The 14,033-nt window shown below is 41.9% G+C and overlaps 1 protein-coding gene across 2 annotated transcripts in view; it reads right to left on the bottom strand.

Annotated features, from left to right (window-relative positions):
• The window catches only part of RUNDC3B (RUN domain containing 3B), a 32,903-nt gene that overhangs the window by 17,689 nt on the left and 1,181 nt on the right, over positions 1-14,033 (bottom strand). For both annotated transcript variants that reach the window (XM_081834679.1, XM_081834680.1), the window contains exons 2-8: positions 10,442-10,557; positions 10,142-10,275; positions 9,413-9,498; positions 8,361-8,450; positions 6,028-6,108; positions 5,304-5,472; positions 3,395-3,552 (exon numbers count right to left, since the gene is read on the bottom strand). In XM_081834679.1, coding sequence (XP_081690805.1) covers positions 3,395-3,552; positions 5,304-5,472; positions 6,028-6,108; positions 8,361-8,450; positions 9,413-9,498; positions 10,142-10,275; positions 10,442-10,557 — 834 coding nt within the window. The remainder of the gene's footprint in view (positions 1-3,394; positions 3,553-5,303; positions 5,473-6,027; positions 6,109-8,360; positions 8,451-9,412; positions 9,499-10,141; positions 10,276-10,441; positions 10,558-14,033) is intronic.

Genomic DNA, 14,033 nt, shown 5'->3' with positions numbered 1-14,033 from the left:
TTCAAAGAAAACGCTGGAAGTGAGGCTGGAGTAATAGCCAGACTTCAGACCACTTTCAGTTTTAAGAAAAGCAAGATGGTGAAAGGTCACTACACAGTAAAATTGAGTCCTTGGAGTGGGGGCGGGGGGGGGGGAATGCTGAAAATGATTGATTGCAACAAGAAAGGAAGGTTGAACTTTTTTAAAAAAAAACATTCCACACAGAGTTACCAGATATAAAAGTCCACTTGCAAATTAAAGGATATGCAAATTTCAAATTAAAGGATAAATATGAACAAAAGTCAACACATCAGTGGCTGTTAAAATAAAGGATCAACATCAGAACTGTATTATTTTGATTAAATAAGCAGATTGGAGTGGGAACAAGGAATCAACATCTCCTAAAAAGGGAAGTCAACATGACTTTGGGAAGTCAACCAAAATGTTTAATTTGGAATCTGACAATTGGCGTTTTTAATTGAATTATGATTTGGTACAGTGGTGCCCCGCAAGACGAATGCCTCGCTAAACGAAAAACCCGCAAGACGAAAGGGTTTTCCGATTTTTTAGCGGCTTCGCAAGACGAATTTCCCTATGGGCTTGCTTCGCAAAACGAAAGCCCATAGGGAAATCTCCGGGGACAGCGGGGAGGGAACCCTCCTCCCACCGCAAGCCCCGGGAAGAGAGGAGAAGCTGCGCGCCTTCCCCTCTGTTCCCGGACCGGTCCTGAAGGCTTGCGGTGGGAGGTCCGGGAACAGAGGAGAAGGCGCGCAGCTTCTCCTCTCTTCCCGGGGCTTGCGGTGGGAGGAGGGTTTTTCCTCCCCACCGCCAACATTCAGAAGGCTGTTCTGAAGGCTGGCGGTGGGAAGAAAAGCCCTTCTCCCGCCTCCAGCCTTCAGAAGAGTTCCCCGCAGGGCTCCCCAAGCTGTGAATGTCTGCCGCGCGCGAGGGGCGCTCTGCTTAAGAGCGCCCCTCGTGCGGGGCAGCAGGCTGCTATCCGCAGCTTGGAGAGCCCTGTGGGGAAGTCCGGCAGGGCTCCCCAAGCTGCAGATGTCTGCCCCACCCGAGGGGCGCTCTGCTTAAGAGCGCCCCTCGTGCGGGGCAGCAGGCTGCTATCCGCAGCTTGGAGAGCCCTGTGGGGAAGTCCGGCAGGGCTCCCCAAGCTGCAGATGTCTGCCCCACCCGAGGGGCGCTCTGCTTAAGAGCGCCCCTCGTGCGGGGCAGCAGGCTGCTATCCGCAGCTTGGAGAGCCCTGTGGGGAAGTCCGGCAGGGCTCCCCAAGCTGCAGATGTCTGCCCCACCCGAGGGGCGCTCTGCTTAAGAGCGCCCCTCGTGCGGGGCAGCAGGCTGCTATCCGCAGCTTGGAGAGCCCTGTGGGGAAGTCAGGGCTCCCCAAGCTGCAGATGTCTGCCCCGCCCGAGGGGCGCTCTGCTTAAGAGCGCCCCTCGAGCGGGGCAGCAGGCTGCTATCCGCAGCCTGGAGAGCCCTGTGGGGAAGTCCGGCAGGGCTCCCCAAGCTGCAGATGTCTGCCCCGGGCGAGGGGCGCTCTGCTTAAGAGCGCCCCTCGTGCGGGGCAGCAGGCTGCTATCCGCAGCCTGGAGAGCCCTGTGGGGAAGTCCGGCAGGGCTCCCCAAGCTGCAGATGTCTGCCCCACCCAAGGGGCGCTCTGCTTAAGAGCGCCCCTCGTGCGGGGCAGCAGGCTGCTATCCGCAGCTTGGAGAGCCCTGTGGGGAAGTCCGGCAGGGCTCCCCAAGCTGCAGATGTCTGCCCCGGGCGAGGGGCGCTCTGCTTAAGAGCGCCCCTCGTGCGGGGCAGCAGGCTGCTATCCGCAGCCTGGAGAGCCCTGTGGGGAAGTCCGGCAGGGCTCCCCAAGCTGCAGATGTCTGCCCCGGGCGAGGGGCGCTCTGCTTCAGAGCGTCCCTCGCACCCGGCAGCAGGCTGCTATTCGCAGCCTAGGCAGCCCTGCAGGAACTCTTCTGAAGGCTGGCGGCGGGAGAAGGGCTTTTCTTCCCATCGCCAGCCTTCAGAAGGCTGTTGTGAAGCCTGGCGGTGGGGAGAAAAGTCCCCCCCCCCACCAGCCTTCAGAAGAGGTCCGGGGAAAGACTGTCCCCGGACCTGGTCTGAAGGCGGTCTCCCTAGGAACGCATTAATTGATTTTCAATGCATTCCTATGGGAAACCGTGCTTCGCAAGACGAAAAACTCGCAAGAAGAAAAAACTTGCGGAACGAATTAATTTCGTCTTGCGAGGCACCACTGTATTGTATTAATACACTGGATTGTTATTAACGAAAAATTAATAAAATTATATAAAGTAAGTATTACATATCTACCTAAGTATCACTGCAACTATAACTGCAGCACTTAGGTGTCATCAATCTCAGTTAACAAATTTTTGACAAATTTCTAATAACAGTGGTGGGCTGGATGAGGACCAATAAAGAAAGGTGGTAAAAGCTCTGTAGGTGAGAGGTTCCCAGATTCAGAAAATAGGTTAGCTGCCTCTTCTGGGTATGGTTACTCTCCCTCTGAAGAAGCAGGTGTGTAGCTTAGGACTGCCCCTGGATGTCAGCTGGCGCAACAGCTACAACTATTCCTGGACTGGTAGATACCATAGCTTAGCTGCTGTAGTTCAGGCATTCATAGTTTAGATTGGATTACTGCAATGCCCTCTTTGTGGGCCTTCCCTTAAGACTGGATAAGGCATCTGCAGCAAGGTTGTTATAGCTGATGCCCTATCAACAGTGCATAACTCCTGTGTTCAAAGTGCTACACTGGCTGCCAATATGCTACTGAGTCAAGTCTAAGGTCTTGTTATTGACATATAAAGCCGTGAACAACTTGGAACCAGTTACCTCTGGGAACTCCTTACTTTGTATGCCACTGGCCAGGCACATCAGTCTTCAAGAGAGGCAGTCTTAGTTGTTTTGTATGCTCCCAAGGTTCATCTTATGTCCACTAAGATGAGGACATTTTGTGTAGTGACATCTGTCCTTGGAAAATGCTTCCAATGAACATCAGGCAGGCACCTACAGCACTGACATTTAGGCACCTGCTTAAATCTTAAAACTTAACCCAAGTTTTCCCTGAGGGGTGATCCAGCTATGCCTATGTATTAATTTGATTTACTGATTTGTGATGTATTTTGTACTTGTTTTATGAATGCAATTTTATTGTGTATTTTATGCTGTTCACTGCCATGATTTTTTTTTTATAGTGGGCAGTATACATTTTCGGAAATAAAAAATTGGTTTCCCCCCCAAGGATTTTCAAATATAATTTCAGTTTTTGTAACTGAACTACATTAATTTGATTAACATATGAGCTGGATTTTTTCATATAATGACCAAAAAACTACAGTATTCTTCAAAAAAACATTACTTCTCCATCAAGTTTTCTGCACTGCATCCAACTTACAGCTGGTCTTGCAGTTCCACAATGATGTACTCAAGTTGTTCCTTTTCCATTTTATGAGCCAAATCCATAGCTTCTACCTTCTGACGCAATAACTTCTTCTGAGAGATGGATTCAGACAGTTGGGACTCTCTAAGGCGTACTAGCTCTTCTAGATAACCCTAGAAACACATAAGTATTAATTGTACTGCAAAATTTGCAAACCAAGCAACTAATATTTTAAAATTTATTTTTAAAGTATTTTGGTGAGCTCTCTTGCATTTGATACTTCTTGAAACTAGTAGTTAGAAAATGTTAAAACTTATTCTTTGGTAATTACCGTAACTATCAATAATAAAATGTTAAGGGAAAAAACTATTTAAATCATTCTGTTTAACAAATAAGCAGTTTTGTATACAGTTATGTAATTAATATGTTAGGTATACAGTGGTGCCTCGCAAGACGAAAAGAATCCGTTCCGCGAGTCTCTTCGTCTAGCGGTTTTTTCCAAGCAAGCCCATTGACAGCTTAGCGGCTTAGCGCTATTAGCGGCTTATCGGATAAGCGGCTTAGTGGCTTAGAAAAAGGGGGGGGGACCCGCAGGAACTCGCAAGACATTTTCGTCTTGCGAAGCAAGCCCATAGGAAATTCGCTTTGCGAAGCACCTCCAAAACGGAAAACTCTTTCGTCTAGCGAGTTTTCCGTCTTGCGAGGCATTCGTCTTGTGGGGCACCACTGTACATCTGCCATTAATAGCAGGAGGTGTGACAGCCTTCCAATTGTTATAGTGTGTTGCCAGGAGTGTGTTTAATGTGTAGTTTTACTAAAGGAGCTGGGATTCAGAATAGTTCAGCCGGACCAATGAAAGCTGCAGTTACCCCAGAAGGGTGGCAAAGCTTCCATGGTGTTTTCTGTTAATATGCCTGCTTTCTCTGGTTGGCCACTGTGAGGATGCTGGACTACAGGCACCTCAGCCCTAATCCAGCAGGGCTCTTCTTCTGTTTTATGTTCTTACGTGACACAAAACATCCAAGAAGAAGAAAATGTTCTGCAACTTTCATTCCACATTACTTTTAGTGTTTTAGATTTGCAATTCAGGAGATGAGAGTAATTATTTTAAGGAATAATTTGAATTAGTAGTTTCAAAAAGTACCTGCCACTTCTACCAAAACATAGTCAAAGCTTCTTTTAAATTTTGTAGTTATAGCTAAAGTGTTTTTAAGCACAGTTGCTTCTATCAGTGGCTGAGGCTTATGTTCAGTGGGTGCAGAGGGGAGATGTGGAATAAACTGTGGCTTCAGCACAGATGAATTGCCAAAACAACAGCGTTGTTCCTTCGCCAGACCCAGTATTTGCACAGAGTGACATCAACTTCATCATATTTATTAAATTCACTACCCACCCTTCACCAGCAGGCTCCAGGGTTACAATAATTTAAAATTCAGTATTAAGAGCAGCCAAAACAAATTAGTCACAGGAACAGGGTGAGTCTTGAAAATACACATCTCAAGTGTCAAAAGCCAGGGTAAAGAGATGCATCCTAGAGGCTTCTATTCTTTAGATGGTATGTCAAGTCTTTGATCTTCTGTCTGCTCTTCTATAAAATGAAAGATAATCTACTATTTTCCAAGTCCTTCCCAAGCACTCTCATTTGGGGTGATATAATCTATATTGACTTCATGTGCTACCATTAGGCTAGTTGTGAGCTTTTACAGCAAGAGGAAAGTAAATGTGAAATACTTCTAGTGAGCTCCTTTTTTGTTTAAAGTAGCCATGTCTGAAGGTTTCCGTATCTAGAAAGCCATACCAAAATAAAGCAATTATTTTCCAATGAAAGAACAAATTTCTCTAAAATGAAGTTTATAACATTTTCTATTTACAATTGTAACACACCAAATATCTTCAGCTTCTTTCAGCCAAAGTAAGGTTTTACCTTCTGCTCCAGTGTGAGGCGGTATTTTTGCTCCACCCGTTTGCATTTGTTGTACCAGCTGTTCTCATCCATGTTGAAAGGAGGACCAATGTTTTCTGGTGTGCTGCTTTCACTGCCACTACTGCCAAGTGTTCTTAGCTCTTCTTCATCACTACTGATGCTGTCAGAACTGAAGGACCAAGTTTGAGAACCAAGAACAGTTTGTTGCAAAATTCAGCTGAAAGATCTAGACTCTGCTTTAGAAATGCAAGCCATTGTTGAAGAGACCCCTAACTAGGGTTGGATGCAATTGTTCAAATCTGTTACACACGCATCATGAAGTTGCAAGTTCTTCCTTGTGCAAAACACTGGGAACTCAGTATTAGGGTTCAGTCACACATTTATTTATCTAGTATACTGCTCTTCATCTGAAGATCTCAAGGCAGTTCACAACACTTCTGTTTGCACCACCACTTTCCCCTGGAAAAACTTGTGGTTTAGTGCTGAATCAGAACAAACATCAGTTGGATTTTCTGCAGACTGCTGCTAGTTCCAATTTAGCATTAAGAAGGTTTTCCGGGAGAAAGCAGTGGGGCAAAGGCAAAACCACTCGGACCCACAACTAGAAAGTACAGGACAAGTGGAAAACCACTTTGAAGTGTTTGAAGTGATAAATAAATGTAAAGCTAGCCTGGTGTAAGTTAAAGTTTACAGCCAAGAGGAAATTACGAGAATAAAAAGGTACCTTTGGGTGAACTTCAGGTAAGGTGTGAAGTCTATCACAGCTGGATAGTTGCCATCCAGGCCCTCTCCCTTGAGGCAGAAGCTTATACAAGGCAAGAAATCAGTAATCATATTAAATCAAGAAAATGAAATGATAGTAATACTAAATAACCTTAGCATATAATTTGATTTTCTCACAAAATTGCCAGTATACAGGAGATATGGAAACTATTTTCAGTAATGAAAAGTTAGGCTTGTGTTGAATCAAGAAAGAATTCTTGTGATATTTTAAATGAAAGGGCAGTCTTTAATTATTTCAATAAATATATAAAAAATCAATACAATTATTGTATTGTACTTGATGTTACCACTCTCAAAGGTAAAACTGAGGAGATATTAGTAGGAACTATTTAATTCTGCCATATAGAATCATAGAATCATAGAGTTGGAAGAGACCACAAGGGCCATCGAGTCCAACCCCCTGCCAAGCAGGACACACCATCAGAGCACTCCTGACATATGGTTGTCAAGCCTCTGCTTAAAGACCTCCAAAGAAGGAGACTCCACCACACTCCTTGGCAGCAAATCCCACTGTCAAACAGCTCTTACTGTCAGGAAGTTCTTCCCAATGTTTAGGTGGAATCTTCTTTCTTGTAGTTTGGAACCATTGCTCCGTGTCCGCTTCTCTGGAGCAGCAGAAAACAACCTTTGTCCCTCCTCTATGTGACATCCTTTTATATATTTGAACATGGCTATCATATCACCCCTTAATCTCCTCTTCTCCAGGCTAAACATGCCCAGCTCCCTTAGCCGTTCCTCATAAGGCATCGTTTCCAGGCCTTTGACCAATTTGGTTGCCCTCCTCTGGACACGTTCCAGTTTCTCAGTGTCCTTCTTGAACTGTGGTGCCCAGAACTGGACACAGTACTCCAGGTGAGGTCTGACCAGAGCAGAATACAGTGGCACCATTACTTCCCTTGATCTAGATGCTATACTCCTATTGATGCAGCCCAGAATTACATTGGCTTTTTTAGCTGCCGCGTCACACTGTTGGCTCATGTCAAGTTTGTGGTCAACCAAGACTCCTAGATCCTTTTCACATGTACTGCTCTCAAGCCAGGTGTCACCCATCTTGTATTTGTGCCTCTCATTTTTTTTGCCCAAGTGCAATACTTTACATTTCTCCCTGTTAAAATTCATATTGTTTGTTTTGGCCCAGTTTTCTAATCTGTCAAGGTCGTTTTGAAGTGTGATCCTGTCCTCTGGGGTGTTAGCCACCCCTCCCAGTTTGGTGTCATCTGCAAATTTGATCAGGATGCCCTTGGGTCCATCATCCAAGTCGTTGATAAAGATGTTGAATAAGACCGGGCCCAAGACAGAACCCTGTGGCACCCCACTAGTCACTCTTCTCCAGGATGAAGAGGAACCATTGATGAGCACCCTTTGGGTTCGGTCAGTCAGCCAGTTACAAATCCACTGAGTGGTAGCATAGTCAAGTCCACATATATAACAGAAAGCTATGGTTACTATAAAGCGCTGAGTGGCAAACAGAAAATGCTTAGTCACAGAATAGGGATTGATTGATTGATCATAACACTAAATTATGACTTGGCACTCCATGAATAAATCTGCGTGACTCTCAAACTTGCACACACACCCTCCCCTTTCTTCCTTTGATGCAGCCCCAAGGAGATTTTCAGTTTTAAAATTAACCACAGCTCCCCACTTTATCTGAAGTTGCAGAAACCGTGGGTAGTTCAGACAAGCCAGGATCAAAAATATGGTTTATAATGTTGGCTTGTTCATGAACCATTGTTTAATCATAGTTCTCTCTGTGGTCAGTTTAAAACTAGAAAGCAAATGCTTCTGATCTCCTCCTTGCAAGAGTGCCAGGAGAAGGGAGCATGTAAGTCTGAAGCTTGCGAAGGTTAACATAATACTAAATCACAGCATAGTGTTACATCTGATGTAACACTTGGTGTCGATTTCCAGTTTTACCTTGGAAAAACAAGACACTCCTCCCATCTTCTGATGACATTCAGCAAAGCTAACTTCCTAAATGTGAGATACGTACATGCTGAGCAAGTAGCTGCACTTATATGCTCAACTCTACAACTAAAAACATAATGAAAAGGTACCGTGCAATAAACTAGATTTAAAACAGGATACAAGTTTCAGACTGGCATTTTAGGACATATGCCACCAAAAAATGAAAGACAAATCCTTCAATTATATATGGGACAAAATAAGCTTATGAACTTATAGAGTTATTTCCAATGCCAAATTTCATAAGCTTTCCCTCCTCATACTTCAACAACCTTATACCACAGAAAAGTTTTAAATCCACAGGAATACCTGAAATCTATAGCATTGAGGCCCAGCAGCATACCAGCTAGCATGTTTGCTTCTTCTCCCAGGACAATTGCTCCATCTTCATAGAATCTTCTGTAAGATTAATTTCCAGTTCAGTTATACTCTCTACCATTTTAGTGACATGCTAGCTACACAAAGTTAAAGACAAACTAAACAATCAGCATTGTCAGCTAGCAATTTCATATTTACAAAGTTCACACAACTACTTTGCTCAATACTGCAACTGGAACCTCAACTCTTCCCATAATTTTCAAGGATATTGTGAAATGGGCAAACAAGTGTTAAACCCTATTTAATCACATCAACAGTCCAGTATAAAGTAAAATGTTACTCTGAAAAAAGAGCACATCTAGCATGTGCTAGATTTCGGTATTCCATCACCATATAAAGCAGGGGATCCAATTTGGCCCGCAACACCATTTTTCCAAAACCATGCCCACCAGTCAATCCACTGACATCTCTTCAATGGGCAGGTGAAGTCAGATTATGGAAGAGGGTGGGGGTCAATCCCATGTTGTTTGTGCACACCAGTTCCCCACAAGGCAGCAAGATTTTACCCCCCACTCATCAACTGATGTGATGTGCGTGTTAAAGCCTGCTCAGAAACCTGCAGAGAACATGACTCAATTGATGAGTTTCATCCTGATAGCTGCTGCTTTTCTGGTTACTGTCCTCACCCCCACCAATGTAAGTCAACTCTGACAGGAGGGTGGGTTCATCCACATATCAGTGACCTGATGTGATTGTAAAATCAGATGATGTCCCTCCCACCTGTCAAAGTGAGCCAGCTGGGGAGGGAGAAGATAAACATCTGGCTGATTAGGACCTTCCTTCTATAATCATTTTTAGAACAAAAAGTGAAAAGTTGAAAAAGTGAAAAGTTGAAAAAGTTGAAAAGTGAAAAATGACTAAGTCTTTTATTATAATATTTATTATATTATATTAATTATAATATATAATATATAATAAAAGTATTACACAGATGAACCTTTGAAATATACTTCAATTTTTTGTTGAATAAAGGAAATTAATACCTGGTTGTTTTGAAGTCTCTCAAAGCTGTGGAAATATATTCAGATAAATGCTTTTCCATAAGTGCTACTCTAATCCAAGCTCTTCCCTGAAAAAGAAGCAGCCATGAATTAGGTATTGTTAGACTGAACAACTGAATACAATTTATATCTCTGAAAACCATTCAAGCTGACAGAAGGAAAACAGTAGTGTCACATAGCAATAAGCAAAGCAATAAGCTTCACACTTGGTGATCATTCACCTGCAGTCCATTTCTCCCCAAATTAAGTCTAAAGTGAACAAATCTTATTGCAGCAAAACCCCAGTGGACTTCATTTTTTTTTAAAAAAATAAAAAATAAGCAAGTGCTCAGAATTGTAAGCAATTCTGGTGGGTGGGTTTTTGTGTTTTTTAAAAGCAATCTCTTTCAAGTACTTGTTTGTGCCAACCCACAATGAAAGCACAGAGCAGTAATGGTTTCCTCCAAGTCATCCAAACCAGATGACACACCACTTGGCTCATCACAGAAGGTAGAATCAAAAACTCATGAACGAGTGAAGTTATATAACAAGTCTTACAGGCTTTAATAAAATATAAGGTTCCTGACCTGTTCACAGCATTAATTTACCTCAAAATAAACCAGCACAGAAAGCTTTTGGATATATCTATCAATATAAAATGTTTAACAGCAGCAAATAGCATAGGGACATTAGCTATAAATTAGAAAGTTTAAAAATGAATAGTCTTCTCACCTTAGCTCTTGAAGAACTGACATTTTCCATATTTTCAATGCTGCAGATGCAGTTATGTGAAACCTTGCGACAAGCTACTTTAATATAATCCCAGAAGCTACGAGGACTTTCATAACCAAACCAAGTTACTTGACCTGAAACAGATATCAGAAAGAGAAATAAACAATTAAAATATATATGCCTGAATGATAAAATGTCTGTTCTTTATGATGAAGCCATAACAATTAAAACAGCCTGAACCTCATTTATATTTGCAATGTGATGATCCAGTGTCATATAACATAAAATCAGAACAGTTACCTTTGAGTCTATGGCTTAAAATCTGTTCCAGAATGGCTGCAAAATTGTTAAATTCAGGAGAAGAATCATCAATAGTTTCAAAACAGGATCGATCAATCAGTGTCTTGATAGAAAACCTAAGATACAAAAAGCATGAGTTTAATTCATGTTAAAATATAATGCAGGTTGGACAGCATAGTATTTTAGAGAATCATATTTCTTGACAAAAGCACACCACTGATGTTTGTAATTTCCAAAACAAATACATTTAGATTTCAACAATATTTTAGTTTTCTTCACTATATTCCACCTTAGTATGCAAATATCTTTTACTCCACAGCCAATCAAGCAGTTGATTTGTGCCTCTTCAAAGCAGTATATTTGTTCTGTTAAGAAGTTCAGATTACAATGGCTATTATCCAAAGTATTTATCAAAAGTGTTGAGTTAGTTCCCCGGAAGAGCATTCTAAACTCCTTCAGATGGGCAGCCTACATGAGCACAGAAGACTTCCTGATAGACTTCTAGTATGTGGAAGATGATGAATCTGGTAATAGGAACGCAATGATGTGGGCGGGACCAATGAGCTTGCCCTAATTTCTCTTCCACCAGATAGTAGTAACTGAGTGGTACACACTACACAATTTGTAAAAATAAATAAAAAATTGTTAGATATTAAACACTTCGAAATAATAAAATGGGTAAAGTAAAACACCACTCATGTGGATACACAATAGTACCTCCCTCCCACCCATCCCCATCTCACTAGTTGCATGATAAACACCTATAGTCCATTGCTGCATTTACTCAACTGGAGAATCACAGCTACTGGTGCTGTCAGGTAGGCACTCAGCCTGTCTGTATCAAAACTGGACTGCAGATGTAGCAGCCACAGCACTGTACTTAATTGTCCCAATTCAAAAAACATAATGGAAAGGTGTATTTGTAGATACATCTGACAGGAGAGAGCACAATCATATGCAGAAGTAAGGATGAGGTTATGCTTGGTTGCCTGAAGACCATTCTGACTGCTACAAATGAACAGGCAAGTACATATTTCCAAAGCTTTGCTAGAAGAACTGAACGAGTGTTGAATAACAGAGCTTCGGAATTGAGTATATGCTCTGAGGCTTTTTTAAATCAAACATTGGCAGCAAGTACGCACCTTATCTCTCTGTTACAGCAAAGGGGAAGAGAGCATTAGTCTCTCTTCATACTTTAAAACTACAATGAATTCTCACACAAACTAAATACGGGACACAAAGTGGCACAAATCTGGAGGATGAAAGGGGGAGAACACGACTTGGAGAGGGCTATCAGTTGAATTATGTGAGACATGACAAGTTTGTGGGTGTTAAATTCACTGAAAGTTACCCACAGTGTGAGTTCAACACCCACAGCATTCTTTTTTACTCACATTTTGATATGACAATGTGTCCCAGTTCACATTAAAAAAACCTCCCCAAATATAGTTCTAAGTTGAGATAATTAAACCCTGGGGTTTTCTGACTGAAAATAAACAATTAACATGCTATAATACAGAAAAATCTATTTCTAATGTATAGAGCTAAATGAAAGGCAATTTCGACAGAATAGATCAACTAAGAATACAGTAATGGCACCATTAATGTTTAGAGCCTTAGTTTTAACTGTGCCAGCCTTTTTCTTCTTTTTTGTAAGAGAAATACAAAACTGCCTTTGCAGGGTTCCAAGAATGTGCCATTACACATAAATGAATTTCCAGTGCCTGAACATTCAACATTAATTTACCAACCATCTATGACTCTGGAACATGTAAATATGCATGTGTAAGTGTCAGCATACCAGCTTATACAAGAAGCTGAGCATGTGAAATTCCACAAAGGTAAAGAAAAACACCGATAAACATAAATATGGCTATAACCACATTTAAGCCAAGTCTTCCTGATTGTAATATATATTTACAACAGATGATGATAGCAATGTTCAAATGCTTCCTGTAAAATACACTAGTATTTGGAATATTTATTAACTTTTCAGTTTTAAGTGTGAATATCATAAGACCTGGAAGACAATAAAACAAATCTTTAAAAAAAATATTACTGCCTCTCAGTAATAATATTCCCACACCTACCACCCAGGATTGTGAATGAAATGACCCAAATTTGTAATATCCATGATTAATTTTTATTCAAATGCATTGCTTTTTCTTTATTTGTGTATGTAATTGAAGTATATATTACTGATTAAATAAATAAAGGAATACTATTGAAAAAGGAATACTATTCTGTTTGTCATTAATTTGGGAAGGGAGCATCACATGATGAGCAAAGAGGGGACTGATCATTTCTCCTATTTTCTTCAGTTCCATTACATGCCTGCATTTACCTTGACCACTCCATACCATCAGACCAGCACTGAGACCATTGTTCTGGAAAAGGCAACAGAGCCAATCTGGCTTTTTCACATCTAGCCACCCTCTCATTCCCCTCAACCAAACACAAACCCATACCAACAATGAAATAAGGAATGTTTTCCCTTCTTCCAACTCAGAACCTGCATAGATAACAGAGAGAGAAAAGCCTCTCCCACAAATACAGCCTGAAGAGATGGAAATGTTGACATACATGCATGTCTGGACCACTGCAGCTCCCATGGTATCCCCACTGGTGGCTTGACAGGTTTTCTTCCACTGCAATCTTGTTCTTAAGTGCAGTGGGGGGTTTTTACCCATAGAACCAAATGTGAGATGTTCACTGACATGGGAGATACTAAGCTCTTACACTCAGGGATTCCAATGTCTGGTGAAAATGGTAGGTTTGCCTTACCTCAGCTATATCTTAGACTTCAACCTATTTATTGTGTCCTATGGAACTCAGACAAATGTTTTGATAGACGTAACACTTCATATTCATAGTCAAACTCTGAGACTGCTGGAGTTGGACAGAATGTTATGAATGGAGCATTACAGAGAGAAAGCACATATATGCTAGGAAGAGGCTGATATCAATGGACCAGCAAAATGCACATCATTATTAAAGATGGAGGTGGGTGGTGAGACTGCTCCCTGGTGAGATGCAGTGACACACCATGGTTCAGTGAAATCTATGCCATTCCGTGTGAGACATTTTTTGCCTTTACTATAACAGTGCCACAAAAGCAGCCTTTAATCTCCCCCCAATAGAATGAATGGCAAAGCTAAACCATTCATTTGTATGGGGAAGAACTCCAGGGACACAAACACATGGGAACTAAGCCAGACACAGTATCTGTGGTAAGGGGAAGGTTTTGCTCCCCCCCCCCCAGTAATAGGAGCTTGTCATCATTACTGTTACACCAGTTCTCTTCTGCAGAGACATACCCTGTGTTTTCCTTAGTCATATTTCCTTAGTCACATTAATAGAACATCACTTTCCCTCCATATGCTTTGGAGTAGTACCATGACATTCAACACAGACTGTTGTCAAGCTGAAATCTGGTTCAAGTATAACCGAGCTGCGAGGTAGAGAGATTGCATCCTGTATAGCTAATGGGGCAAATACAAACTCAAGGGCTTAGTATAGTAATATTTCTCTCTTGGCATTCACAGTCAGTACAGCATGAGACTCTTAATCTCAGGATTGTGGGTTCAAGCCC

This window comes from Podarcis erhardii (genome assembly GCF_964252035.2).
Source record: "Podarcis erhardii genome assembly, chromosome: 12".
NCBI classification, from domain to species: Eukaryota; Metazoa; Chordata; class Lepidosauria; order Squamata; family Lacertidae; genus Podarcis; species Podarcis erhardii.
The sequence above is the reverse complement of the archived record's forward strand: the minus strand, read 5'-3'. Positions and strand labels throughout refer to the sequence as shown.